This window comes from Octodon degus, unplaced genomic scaffold (genome assembly GCF_000260255.1).
Source record: "Octodon degus isolate 3935 unplaced genomic scaffold, OctDeg1.0 scaffold00117, whole genome shotgun sequence".
Lineage (NCBI taxonomy): Eukaryota > Metazoa > Chordata > Mammalia > Rodentia > Octodontidae > Octodon > Octodon degus.
Genome location: NW_004524693.1, coordinates 9,877,684 through 9,891,470, shown reverse-complemented (window position 1 = coordinate 9,891,470; position 13,787 = coordinate 9,877,684). Strand labels below are relative to the sequence as shown.

Genomic DNA, 13,787 nt, shown 5'->3' with positions numbered 1-13,787 from the left:
GAAGACTTATTAAGACCAAGTGTAAAACTCTTGGGATGCACTTGGATAAAAATAATTCAAGACCAGCTAGATTCTGTCAATTTTAAAAAAATAATTTTTAAAAGAAGACAGTTATTTCCTTATAGGTAACTGACAATATTTCATATTACAAGAAATCCATGTAGGGAAAAATTTGAAAAACTTGAAGTATGTTAAGGTTGAGCTTATTAATTATCTTGGGGCTTGGCTAACCTAATGGAAGCATCAACTAGTACTCCTTTAAACTTCGGTCTGTGGCTGCATCCCAAGGTAAACATCCTTTTTACAAAATTACTCTTTGTTTACCTAGCAGGACTTAGTTGTTAATTGTTTATTAAGTAATCTACTGTCATGCAATTGATGTATATGTTTATCATAGAAAGACTGCTTTATTTCTGAGTCCAGCACATTTTGAGAAAAGATTATCATAAACCTCTGTAGTGCAGGTTTCCTCTAAGTGGGTCACTTCTGCAGGAACAGGAAAAACTCAACAGAAAATCTTTTCTGTGGTCAAGATCTAAGATGTTGGTACAGTATATGTACATATATAATCACTTTGTTCCCTAAAACTTTGGTATATCTTTTTGAGTCTAAATCTTCGTCAACAAAGTGAATCTTCAAAGGATCCTCACATTCACTAAACACAGGGAAAGCCCCACTAAAAATGTTTTTCTACTTTAACATTAAGCATTCTTAAGTTTGGAGGCACCTGGCATGGAATCTAGAGACTTTTTTTTCCTCTTTGAAATTTAAATGTATTAAGAAACAAGAAAGCATGCATGCACAGCTATAAAGAATCATTTGCTATGGCAGAAAACCTAACATTTTAAAGAAATGCAATCTTGAGGCATACTATGATTTTCTCTGAATCTAGAATCACTAAAGCGTGTCATGAAATTCTTACCTTCCTGCCAGTCTTTTAGTTTAATTTCACAGCAAATAAGAGGTGCTCCAACTCTGCCAGTAGTATAGTCAGTAACTATGAGACAAAAACGAATAGAGATATTAGCATGCTACATTTCAATTGTGCATAGAAATGCCCAAAACAGTGGATTTACAGCCAAAATCTGAAAGAACAATTCTATTTCAATAGTGTATTTTTATTCTTTAAGGTTACATTTTATTTTATTTATTTTCAGCTGAACTGAGGATTGAACTCAGGCCCTTGCGCTTGCCAGGGAAGCGCTTATTCTACTGAGCCATCTCCCTGGCCCCTCAAGGTTACATTTTAGATAATCCCTTATAAATTTTTTTGTTAGAGGAGTGTTGCTGTATCTGCTAATATCTTCCTAAGACTTTCATGAGAAATATTTTGATGAAAATTCCTGCTCTTATCTCTTATTGACTGGGTAACTTGGTCAAGTCACTTAACTTCTCTAAGCCTGTATTTCTTCTACTAAAAGATAGTAACAGAACCTTCCTACATGGGATATACTATGAAGATTAAAGGAGATGATATGTAATTAACACTTTTTAGAACAAACTAAGCATCCTATGATTGGCAGCTGATGTTTTGGAACATGATGATGATGATAATATCCTTTTGCATTTTGTGATTACTGTTAGCAACAATCACATATCCACAGACACCATATGGAGTACCAAGCACTGTGCTAAATACTGTGATGAAGACATCCCTCAGTGATCTAGATAGCTTTACCTAGCAAGAAATGCATGTCAAATAATTTGGAGAACTTCTAAATGCAAAATTGCATGGTACAGATGGCAATTACAGTATCTCAGAGACTACAATTATCAACATAAAATGAAATTGTTGGGAAAGACTAATGTAAGATGTCTGTGGGATAGGATGGCTATGAGCCATTTCCAAAAGGGGTTCTTCAAACAGAAGGGGACAGAGCCTATAGAGAAGTGAGATAAAAAAAAAATCCCTGTATGAAGAGGAGACAATTGGCTTATTAGGACAGAAAAGTTAGGCACAATGCATATAGTTAGCAAATAATGATGGATAGGTGCAGTGGTGCCAGATTAAAGATTTCTTGAAAGCTAGATACAGGTGTGTTTAGATTTTACATAGCATTTGGCAAGTAGGACAAGACAGATGTGTCTAATCAAAGGACATGGGATAGATCTGACATAATAAGCAGGCAGAGGTTGAAAGTTATTACTTCACAGAAGTTTAAATAATAAAAGGTTGGATGACAAAATTGGCATGGGAAGGAAGGAGAAACCTAGTAAAGCAATAGGAATATCTGATAAAGATATTAAAAAGTTAACATTTGAAGACTTCACAGCCAAAAACCTGAAGAATGACATCAAGGACGGTGATACAATTGACACAAATGAGTAATTTGGTAGTGAAAAGACAGTCTGTAAAAAGGAGATTGAATTTGGGCGCAAGGAGTTTAAGGGGATAGTGAGACTATTAAAAAAACATATTCCTAGGGCCAGGGAGATAGCTCAGTGGAATAAGTGCTTTCCTGGCAAGTGCAAGGGTCTGACCTCAATCTCTGGTTCCACCAAATAAAAGAAAAGAAAAAATTCCTGTACCCTGGTGTTTCTTAACCTGGGATGATTGTGCCTCCCAGGGGATGTGTGGCAATGCTTGTAGACATGCTTTATTATTACAGCTGGGGTGAGCAAGTTATCACTAGTATCTGACTGGTAAATATCCTTCAATGTACAACAAAGAGTTATTTGGTTCCAAAAAAAATCTTTTAAGGTGGAGAACTGCTTCTTGAAAATTGCAGAAGAGAAAGTAAAGAAGTCACAACAGGCTGCAAGCAGGCACAGGGGCCAGGGGTTCGATCCCTGCTGTGCTAGTCCCATCCCCAGGGCTTGCTGAGCTAGCAATTGAGACTGGGCGTGGTGGCGCATGCCTGTAATCCTAGCACTTGGGAGGCTGTAAACAGGCGGATCACTAGGAGTCTGATCTAGTAGTGAGACCCCGAATACCCTATAGACCCTTCCAAAAAATATAGAAGAAAAAAAAAACAGGAACGCTATACTCAAGAGGGGCATAAAAAATGATACTTTGGGGGCCAGCAAGATAGCTCACTTTATCCTGGTCTAAAGTGCCTGCTTAGGCAAGTGCGCAGGGACCATGGTTCAATACCCGGCACCACATGCCACAGCAGTCCCACCCCCAGGGTGTGCTGAGCCAGACATGTGCACACACACACAAATATTTACAAGGCTTGCAAGGGCTGGGGATGTAGCTCAGTACCCCTGAAGTGAATCCTTAGTACTTCAAAAAGAAAAATCAGAGAGGGGGAAAAATGTGAAATCCTTGCTTCCAAAGGTAATATAAATGGATTACTATATAGATAAAACAAAACTATGTGCCACCTTCCCAATATTTACCTTCAGTAACTGTTCCAGCACCACATGATTCTGTGAGTCCATATCCCTGGCCAATGGGACAGCAGAAGCAGACATTCATGAACCGGTGTGTCTGAGGAGACAGTGGAGCCCCGCCAGACAGCATCATACGAACATTCCCTCCCAGTAGAGCCTTGACTTTTTTAAACAGTAACCTTAATGAAAAGGGAAATATGTGATTTAATATATGTATATATTATTCTTGATAACACACTTATAAAAACCCTGGGAAAGATTTTTCAACTTTTTCTGAACATAGAACTTTTAGAATTATGCAGTAATGAGAAGTTAACAAAGCCATAGCTAGCAATACCCTGAAAAAATGCCAGAAAAACTAAAAGCAAAACAATGAAACTGCAGTACTGGTAAATTGCTCTGACACACAAAAAACATGAAAGTAAATTATGATCTCAAATGAAAAAGCTTCAGTTATCTTTGGAACATTTAGTCACCTATCTTACCTTCTTCCTTCTAATGAAAAATGTATTTTCTCATTCTTACCCATTCCCTAGGACCACATTTAAAATAAGTATTATATTTATATATTTACTATACTATTGTATGGATACACTAAAATGGGAACTTATGCAGAATAAGTGTTTAAGATCACCCTATTTTTTGTTAGATCTGATACTTCTAAAATTAATCTTGATTTAAAACTTTGTTCTTGTTTATCTACGTAAGACCAAATTTTTTAATTAAATTATAAATATAAATATTTGATGATTAAAATTTGTTCAGAATTCAAGGTCCTTTACATGCTGTGTAAACATTAAGACTTAGAAAAAAAATTCAGTGTTATGATCATAGTGTTAATGTTCAAACTAACTTTAACTTGTCATTAACATATTCAGTTCCCAGATTTATAAAAATTAAAAAATTACAGGCACAGTGGTATGTATCTATAGTCTCAGCTGTTGTGGGAAATTGAGGCAGAAAAATCTCTTGAGCCCAGGAGTTCCATGCCAGACTGGACAGCACAGTAAAACTCTGTCTTAAAATAAATGAACAATAAAAGCCTTATACCATGGGGGCTAAAAGATGTACTTACAGATTGCAAAGAGGTGCATCATATCCTTTTTTGATTTGTTCCAATTTGTAATCATACCCAATCTTAAACAGAGTTTTCTGAATATAATTCATTTCTTGAACTTTGGTCATAACATTCTTATAAATTCTATCCATGATTTCCTACAAAGTAAACAAAATATTCAATAATCCTAAAAGAATTCTGTTAATATTGAAATAATCTTTAACTGGAGATAATTATTTACAATATATTAGATATCTCTAGGATAATAGACATGCTCATTTATTTCACTATAGAATTAACTTCACTGACTTTACTTATTCATTACTCCAATAAGACTAACAATAACACATATATTAAAATAACAATTGTATCCCATCAATATATACAATTATTTGCCTATCAAAAGTAAAATATTATTTTAAAAAACCTAAGTACTAGTAGTACAAGCAGAAGGGTTTCTTTAGTTTCACATACTCAGTTCGTCTAAATTAAGAAATGTTTAAAATTTTTTTTAATTTAAAAAATAAATGTTAGTAGTGCTTAAAAAATTTATTCAGATGAAACAAAACATTTTCTTAAAAATTCTCTTCTTTCAAACAAAATTCATCTATTCTCAGACAGTGTTAAATTTCCAAATATGTTGAATCTAGTCCTAATAATTTTCTCTTTATTAATATGACCTTTTGTCTTATATATACTTAAAAATCTCTGTCTCAGGAGCAGCCAGATAGCTCAGTGGATTAAACTCCCTGCCTAGGCAGGGACCACTGTTCCATCTTTGGCATGCAGTGCCAGCCCCAGGGCATGCTGAGACTGTGATTGAGACTGGGCGTGGTGGCGCACGCCTGTAATCCCAGCAATTGGGCCTGAAAACAGAAGGATCACTATGAGTCCATTCTGTTTAGTGAGACCCTGTAGTCCTCTGTACTAAATACATTAAAAAAGACAAAAAGCAGTTTCATGCTATAAAAATCTATGTCCCTGCAATTTAGACACTGCTGTTCCCTTTTAATGGGACCAAAGACAACAAGAAAGCAAAATACTTGCTCACAGCTACTTGGAAACATAGAGATGAGGTTTGGAACATGATAACTTTCAGACTAATATATATAATACAAAAGCAGTCTAATGACTAAATGATACTTTTATTAAAATTACTTAATACAGATAGTAAGAATTGTCATATAAATCACACCTGTTTCTACATGCCTGGTTCTAAATATTTAAAGAAACAATCAATGTAATTGAGGTAGTCCTATAATGAATACCTAATGTATGGTTCTTTCAACATTAGAATAGAGCCATTCACAAATAAGTCAACAGAGCTAACCTTTAAAAAAGTTATCATGGCATTCAAAAAAGTATAAGGTTTGTTTTTCATTTCCACAAAATGAATCACGATTATATATAACAAATATTTCTTTTGATTCACAACTGAGAAGTTCCGTTATTTTTCCATAGGGACTCTAATATCCTATAACTACCCCTCTTAAAAAGCATATAGGATCGTAAAACACACACAGAAACAAAATATGGGAGTGAGGCAGAGGAATGAGAACCACTTCCCCTGTATTTTCCAACTTTAGATATTAAACATAGGCATGGACAGGCCTCTGTGAGGAAGAAAAACACAAAGTTGCAACAAGTTGGCAGCATTTATTGTCAGCTTATCAAATCATCCTTTATTTTAAGCTAGCATTACATGATGCTCAAATGAGTCACTGCTTATAAGTAGTGATTTATTCTGAATTCTCACATTTTGAGTATTAATAGTACTAACTCAATTTTTTATTCTCACCCAGGAAAGAAATGAATGCAGAAAACAGAACCTATCAAAAATAATTCTAAATAAAGAAATTGTTTTAAAAAGAATCAAGTGGGGGAAGGAGGAGAGAGGAAGATGAAAGAAGCAATCACCATGTGTTATGTACATGTACCAACTACTTTCTGCAAAGAATGTAAGCATTATGTACTGCAAATGCACACAGATTTTTTAAAAGATAAAGAAAAAAGTCCATCCATTTATAGAGAAGTACAATGGACTAAAGGAGCCAAACAGATTTGGTAAAGCACGGACTAGCAACCCAGAAAACCATTTGCAATGAAGAAGTAAAAGGAGGAAACCTTCACTGGAACCTGGATAAGGATTGTGGCCATGGTAAAAACTAGTGAGAGCTAAGAGAAACGAGCCTATCCAATGGGTGATTGGTAACACCTGCCAAAAGGTGACAACTGCTAAACTCACAGCTCAATTGAGAATGAAAGGAGTTAATGAATATGCAGACCTCTCTCGATCTTCCTACCCTTTGACTCTTTATGAGTGGCTCCAACTGCCGAAACCCAAACAGAAATTACAAAGCAAGGAATCTCTTCCCAAGACATAAAGTAGATCAGTGAAGAATGGATAATGGGCAATTAGAAAAATAGCCTGTTAACACCTGCTTATGCTTTTGGCCTACAATCAGAGATTACGTTCTTCACATCTTGGTCCCTCCTGCTCCCCACATTCTCTCATAAGGTTTACTAGAGTCCTGCACTTTGCATAATAAAGCCAATATATTCTGTCCCAAAATTAAACATCAAACAGTCCTAAAAATATAGTAAGAGTAGTTAAGAAGACTTTCATACTAGATTGGGAGAGTTCAAGCTCTGATTCTATAATCCATAAACTGTGTGACTTTGGGCAAGGTTCCTTTGGTACAAGAAAAAAAAAGGGGGTAACAGGGCCAACTCAGTAGACTGCTCATGACAATTATTCTGAAACACAGCACTATCCTAGCCATTTTTAGCATTATTTCATGATGGGTTTAGTCAGAAGCCTCTGTTTTCAGTTTGAAAACTTTCCAAATTCTATGGTTTTTCTAAATAAAAAGTGGACTTCTCTGACTTATTCTAATTATTTAGTTATTTGGTGATTTTTGTATTTTGAAGCAAAAAACCATGAAAGATCTTCCATCTTTAATACTTTAAAAAACTTGGGACTCACCATAGTATTATCTACTCTCAGACCATCCACATAAAGAAGTAATACTGTGGAAGATAGTGGGATAACTATGTTCCCACTATCAAGTCTAGTCATAAGTACCAGAAATACACAGTCTCTCTGGGGTTTCCAAAGTATAACAATACTGAAATACATTTGATTATACAAATTTGAAACACTGTAGTAAATGTTGCAAAATTCACCATTATGAAGCTATATATATATATAGAGAGAGAGAGTGTGTGTGTGTGTGTACTACTGGGGATTGCACCCAGGGCCTTGCACATGCCCTGCAACTGCTCAACAACTGGGCTATATCCATGGCCCCAAATCTTGTTTTAGGAAGGTATTAATTCACATAAGGACTTTGAATATGAAAATTTAAACTTTGTCTACTTTAGAAGCTCTCACATAGGCCTGATAAGAACGTCATGGGGCCTTCTATCCCAAACTTCACTCTGTCATTAACACACTTCATAACCTTGGAAATGCTACCTTAGTTCTCCAGGAGGCCATGGTTTCCTGTTTTTTAGAATTAAAAGACTAAAGAAGATGATCTTTGGAATATATTTTACACTTAAATATCACCATCAAGTCTCACATTAAATAATTTGAATGAAGACCTTTTCATTGCCTAATTTTCCAGCATCATTAAACATTTACCAAAATGTTTCTGTAGCTTGACATTTCACCTTTCCCAATGTAAGATTTTAAATAACATATGTGCCATGATTCCCACAAAGTAAAATGACTTTGAAATATACACATATATCTAAGACTATTTCTATTAAAAAGTCAAAGTCCAAGTAAGAAATTATGTAAGTAACCCTCTCTGTCCATATCCATATTCATATTCTATACTCACTGGAACAGCAGCCATTAGTGTAGGTTTCAGTACAGTACAGTCTCCTTTGCTCCCCTTTTTAATTTTGCTGGACTGCATTAAAGAAAAAGTAAATACATTTAAGAAACAAAGACACAAATTACACACAGAATTTGATGTTCTATTCTTCTGTAAGTTATATGTTACAACTCTCATAATTTGCAAGACCACAGTCTAAGTGATTTAGTGCTATGTCCTATATATTATGGCTTCTAGCAACTCTCAGCCTTCCTTAGAGAAGAAATTCTGATTCAAGATGACAAAAGAATGGAATATTTAAGTTAATCAAAGGTTCTTAACATGTCATCAAATATAGCCTGCACTGCATTTTCAAAATATGTACATTTTTTCTACTGATTTCATTTTCAGAAAAAGTTCATTAAAACAGACTTAATATTGAAAGAAAATGAGCTGGGGATATAGCTCACAGCTTAAGCACCTGCCTGGCAAACGCAAGGTCCCAAATTCAATCCCCAGTACCACAAAAAACAAAACAAAACAAAACAAAACAAGCAAACACTGAAGTTCATTTTAACTTTCTTTGGTTTATCAATAGACAAAAACATATCTCAAAGTCACCATATAAGGCTTCTGAGCTTGGCTATGGAGGGTGTGCAGGCTCCATGTCGGGCCGTGAAGGTGACAAAGAAAAAAAAAAGCCTCTAAGTAGCCCAAGAAACAGGCCAAGGAGACGGATGAGGAAGATAGAGCATTCAAACAGAAGCAAAAGGAGGCACAGAAGAAATGAGCTAAAAACGAAGGCTGCAGGAAAAGGCCCACTGGGTATAGGTGGAATTAAGAAATCTAGCAAAAAATAAATTGTTCTTTGTGTGTACGATGATGGTGACCCTGGATTCCATTCCTATTCAACTATCTGGATGCCGGGCCATAACATTGCTTGACACCTACAACTACAATGAAGCGTGTTCTTAGAGTCTGTTGTACATTTAAGAATAAAATATTTTAGGGCCAGCCAAACAGCTCTGCTGATTAAAGCGCCTGCAAGCAGGCACAGGGGCCAGGGTTTGATCCTAGAGCCTACTGTGCCGGCCCTACCCCTGGGGCATGCTGAGACAGCAATTGAGACTGGTGGTGCACGCCTGTAATCCCAGCACTTGAGAGGCTGTAAACAGGAGAATCACTATGAGTCTGATCTAGTAGTAAGACCCTGCACGCCCTGTAGATCGTTCCCTAAAATACAGAAAAAAATATTAACAAAGTTTTATTTAAAAAATGTCACCACTATAAGCATCAGTTAACATACAGAAATCTTTCCTTGGTAACACTGCAGTTGTAGCATAGCAAGGACACTGTCAGTGGCCAAGTAAGGATTTGCATGTGCATGCACAGGCACACCCACACACATATATACATTACCTTCTTTTTCTATCTCTATCTCTTTCACACATATGTACTACATGCTTTTGGGATTTCAAATGTGAAATCAGTATGTACAAAAATTAAAATCAGTAGGTGCAGTGGTACATGCCTATAATCCCAGCTACTCAGGAAACTGAGGTGGGAGGGTCAAGAGTTCAAAGCCAACTGGGCAATTTAGCAAGACTATGTCTCAAAAATCTTTTTGACTAAAACACTAAAATAAATCACTTTCTTCCACTTGAAAACGTAGATGAAATTAAGAAGCTCTTGTAATGCAGTTAACTGATCCGGAAATTTAGATGTACCAAGGGTGCAGGGAAGAAGAAAACAGCTCTTAAGCAGTGTGATTCACAAGAACCACCAGCATGGCTATACAGAAGGTTCTGCTGGTAGAACTGAACTGCTTACCTCCTACTTTTCTTTAATACAGATAAAAAAGATAAAATAACCCTTATGTCTTTATTTCTGTGCAAGTATGTGCACAGGCTTTAGAGGAATATTATGCACATGCATTAATGCTGTGTGCGGGGGTACTTGAAGGATGGGTGCTCCATAGAGAAAATGGACGTTCAAGTCCTTCAAGTAGGAGCTGTTCTCTATGTATCACTGACTGGTTATTACTGTAGACAGCATTTCCAAGGTAGCACAAGCCACAAGAAAACCTTCCTTGTTTCTTTTATTTTCTTAGTAATACAGGTTGAGTGTCCCGTATTCAAAATATTTGGGACCAAAAGTGTTTCATATTTCGGATTTTTTTAGGCTTTGGAATTTTTTTAAATGTATTTGATATAGGATCACACCATGCAGCTCAGACTCGAAGTAATCTGCCTGTTTTCAGCCCCCACCCCATCACTGGGATTACAGGTGTGCGCAAGTAAAACCACACAAGTGAGTTTCATGTTTCATATTGTGCCAGGGTCAAACCAGGTCACTGCACTTGCCTAAGGAGGCACTTAGTCCACAGAGCTATCTCGCTGGCCCCAGAGTCTTTGTATATACACAGTGAGTTCTCTGAATGAAACCCAAAAAAACATGAAACTCAGTTGTGTCTCATATGTACCTTATATACACTGTCTAAAGGTAATTTTACCCCATACTTTTAGTGTTCCTATGTTCTGACTATAACTCATAACATAGGGTCAAGATGTAGAATTTTCACTTGTGGCATCTTGTTAATTTCTAGTAAGTTTTGAACTTTGGGGCATTTTAGATTTCAGGTTTTTGGATTAGGGATGCTCAAACTGTATCATCATTTCTATTGTCTTATGCTCACAGAAACTCTACAAAAACATTTTTATCACTTGTTACCTTCAAATGTAGTGTCTCTGGTTACTGTGTTTTTCTAATTTCCCAAGTGAAGCTAATTCCTGAATTTTAGATTCTGAGTAATTAAGAGTCTTTACAGGAAAATTCATTTTTAAAAATGGCTATCTCCTCTCTATTGTTTCTGAATTTTGTTTTTGTTTTCTTTAAAATAAAATTTTAAAAATAAATAAAATTAAAAATGGGTACCAACTATCTTTAACAGGATTTCAATATACTAGAGCTTGGCCTAACAGACAACAACAATTAAGTCAGACCAGCAAAAAATTCCAAGCATCCCTCATTCTCCACACTGAGGCCACTGGTGCCTAAAAACATTTTTTTCTTTTATTTAGATGGCAATTATTGGAAGTGTACATGTGTATACTAGATTTAACCAGTACACTTAGGATTTGTGCAGTTTAAATTATATATCAAAAGCAAAAAATGCAAACCAAAGATGGTTAGAATCTCAAACACTGTTTTTTGTCTATTATACAACCTACCTAACCTCTCCCTAAATAAAAGGTTCTACAGTTTCTAACCATGAGCACCAAAGACGTGTCTTCTTACCAAATGAATGCTCCCTCAGACTTCCAAACAAAAAGTAGTTGCTTGGGTATCTGAAAAATAACTTCTGACACTGCAGAAGTGGGAGTGGTAGACCAACACAGTCAAGTCATTCCTAGCTACACTAATGACATCATTCAGTACCCTGAACCCCACAGCTACCTTAGTAGCTTCCTTTCCCCCACACCTGCCTGAGGCTCATTATAGTAAATATTCCAAAGGAGAAACAGAATTGTGGCCAATAAGTATTCACCGTTTAACTTGGAATGTGCTTAAAATGCAGGAGTGATGCACACCTGTAATCCTAGTTTGGGAGGCTAAGGCAGGCAGATTGCCATGAATTTGAGATCAGTTTGTGCTAGAAAGTCAGTTCAAGGCCAACCTGAACTATATAGTGAGACTCTGTCTCAAAAAAAGACAAAAAAAATCATGAGTGAGCCTTACCATAGTTAGGTTTTCTGCCATGAACAGAGAGAAAAGGGAGGAAATTGAACTGAGCATAGGAAGGCAAGGGCTACCCTTGGAGATGCTGCAGTGCTGTCCAATAAGAACTTTCTGCACAGATGGACAGCCATTAGCCACAAGCAGCTACTGAGAACTTAAAATCTGGCTAAAAAATTGAGAAGCCCAATCTTTAAAATTCAAACTTAATTTCTATTTAAAGATGTGCCTAGTAGCTACTGTATTAGACAGCACAGGTCTAGAGAATATGTAGAGGAACCCAGGCCAAAATCCTACATCTCCTCCAAAAAAAAAATCAATGCTCTTGAATAACATGTCAAAAAAGATCAGTGTGGGCTGGAGAGATGGCTCAGTGGTCTAAGGCACCTACTTAGAACAAGCTTGGCAAAGCATCAGGGACCGCGGTTCTATCCCCCAGTACCACATGCCAGCCAGCCCCGCCCCCTGGTGGGCTGAGCTGGCCACACACACACACCACATTCTCTCTCTCTCTCTCTCTCTCTCTCTCTCTCTCTCTCAAATAAATAAAAAATAAAAAAAAAATTTAAAAAAAATCAGTGTATTTATAAGATTCATCTTAGCTCCCATGGTAAAGTCTAATACAGAAAGATAAGTTGAAAATAATTATTCATTTCAAAAGAATCTTGAAATACGTAGCTGAAGCAATGCTAACAAATCCACAGGGTTGTTTACTACAGCTACCTATTGCACATGAAAGCTATTTTTGAGAACATTTTAACTGAATTAACGTATCTTATGTTTCAGTAATATGCTAAGCAATGTAACTTAACACAATCACACCAATGTACTCAAGTTTGTCACCTGGTCAGACAGTGTAAGTGGAGAAGAATATCCAATCCTACAGCCATAGGTAAAGCATGATATCTCAGCTGTCAATTCTAACACATGAGCCAAAGGTAAGTAGCCAATATATGTGTCCTTAGGCCTAAAATAAGAGAAACATTTTAATCATTCTTGAAAAGGCATTTTAAATGAGAAACATCAGTAACTTTATCATTTCATATAGACTTAGTTTAGTGAACACTGAACGTATGCTCAGTGTTTATAAGAACAAGTGGAGTAATTCTTTCTTACCCTAGTCCAGGTATTCTCTCACATTGGCCTGTCATTCCAGCTATCAAATTGCTATGATGCATCATCACTCCCTTAGGGCGGCCAGTAGAGCCACTGGTGTACATGACAATGGCCATGTCTGAAGGAGCTGGTCTACTTGGAGGAATGCTTGCTAAAGGATTGAAAAAGCACATCTTCTTCAGTTCAAAAGTTAAACTGTTACACAATAATATAATTCAATTTTGATGATAATTTAAAAAATACTCTGCATTGATATTAGAAACAAAAAGTTATCAAATTCTAGATCATCACCATGATAATTTCAAATTCAGTTTCACCCATTTTCTGAATATTTTGCCTAATCCCTTCTGCCTATGCCGCTTCAAAGTGCTGTACATAGAGCAGTGTGATGGAAAGACACCTAGGACTCTGGAGAATCAAGAGGATAGAGTACTGTGGGAGCTTCTTTTATGCCTCATTTTTCTCACCTCTAAATGATTCAGGTGAACCAGATTGTGGTTCTCAATCACTAGTGACCACAAAAATCACCTGCAGAGCTTATACACACTACTATTTTGGAACTCTATATCTGAAAATCTATAACTGGTATGTCTAGGATTATACAAAAGGTGACTCTCACACATATCCTTGATTCAAAACTACTGGACCTGATCTTTAGGGTGATTTCAATTCGAAAATTCTAAGATACTAAGATCTAAACAGCAACGGAAGCATTCATG

General features: G+C 36.3%; 1 protein-coding gene across 3 annotated transcripts in view; it reads right to left on the bottom strand.

The window, feature by feature from the left end:
* Window positions 1-13,787, bottom strand: part of Acsl4 (acyl-CoA synthetase long chain family member 4) — a 76,609-nt gene that overhangs the window by 14,807 nt on the left and 48,015 nt on the right. For all 3 annotated transcript variants that reach the window (XM_004640042.3, XM_004640041.3, XM_004640043.2), the window contains 6 exons: window positions 13,069-13,219; window positions 12,796-12,919; window positions 8,242-8,313; window positions 4,412-4,551; window positions 3,343-3,515; window positions 923-997 (listed from right to left, as the gene is read on the bottom strand). In XM_004640042.3, the coding sequence (XP_004640099.1) occupies window positions 923-997; window positions 3,343-3,515; window positions 4,412-4,551; window positions 8,242-8,313; window positions 12,796-12,919; window positions 13,069-13,219 (735 nt within the window). The remainder of the gene's footprint in view (window positions 1-922; window positions 998-3,342; window positions 3,516-4,411; window positions 4,552-8,241; window positions 8,314-12,795; window positions 12,920-13,068; window positions 13,220-13,787) is intronic.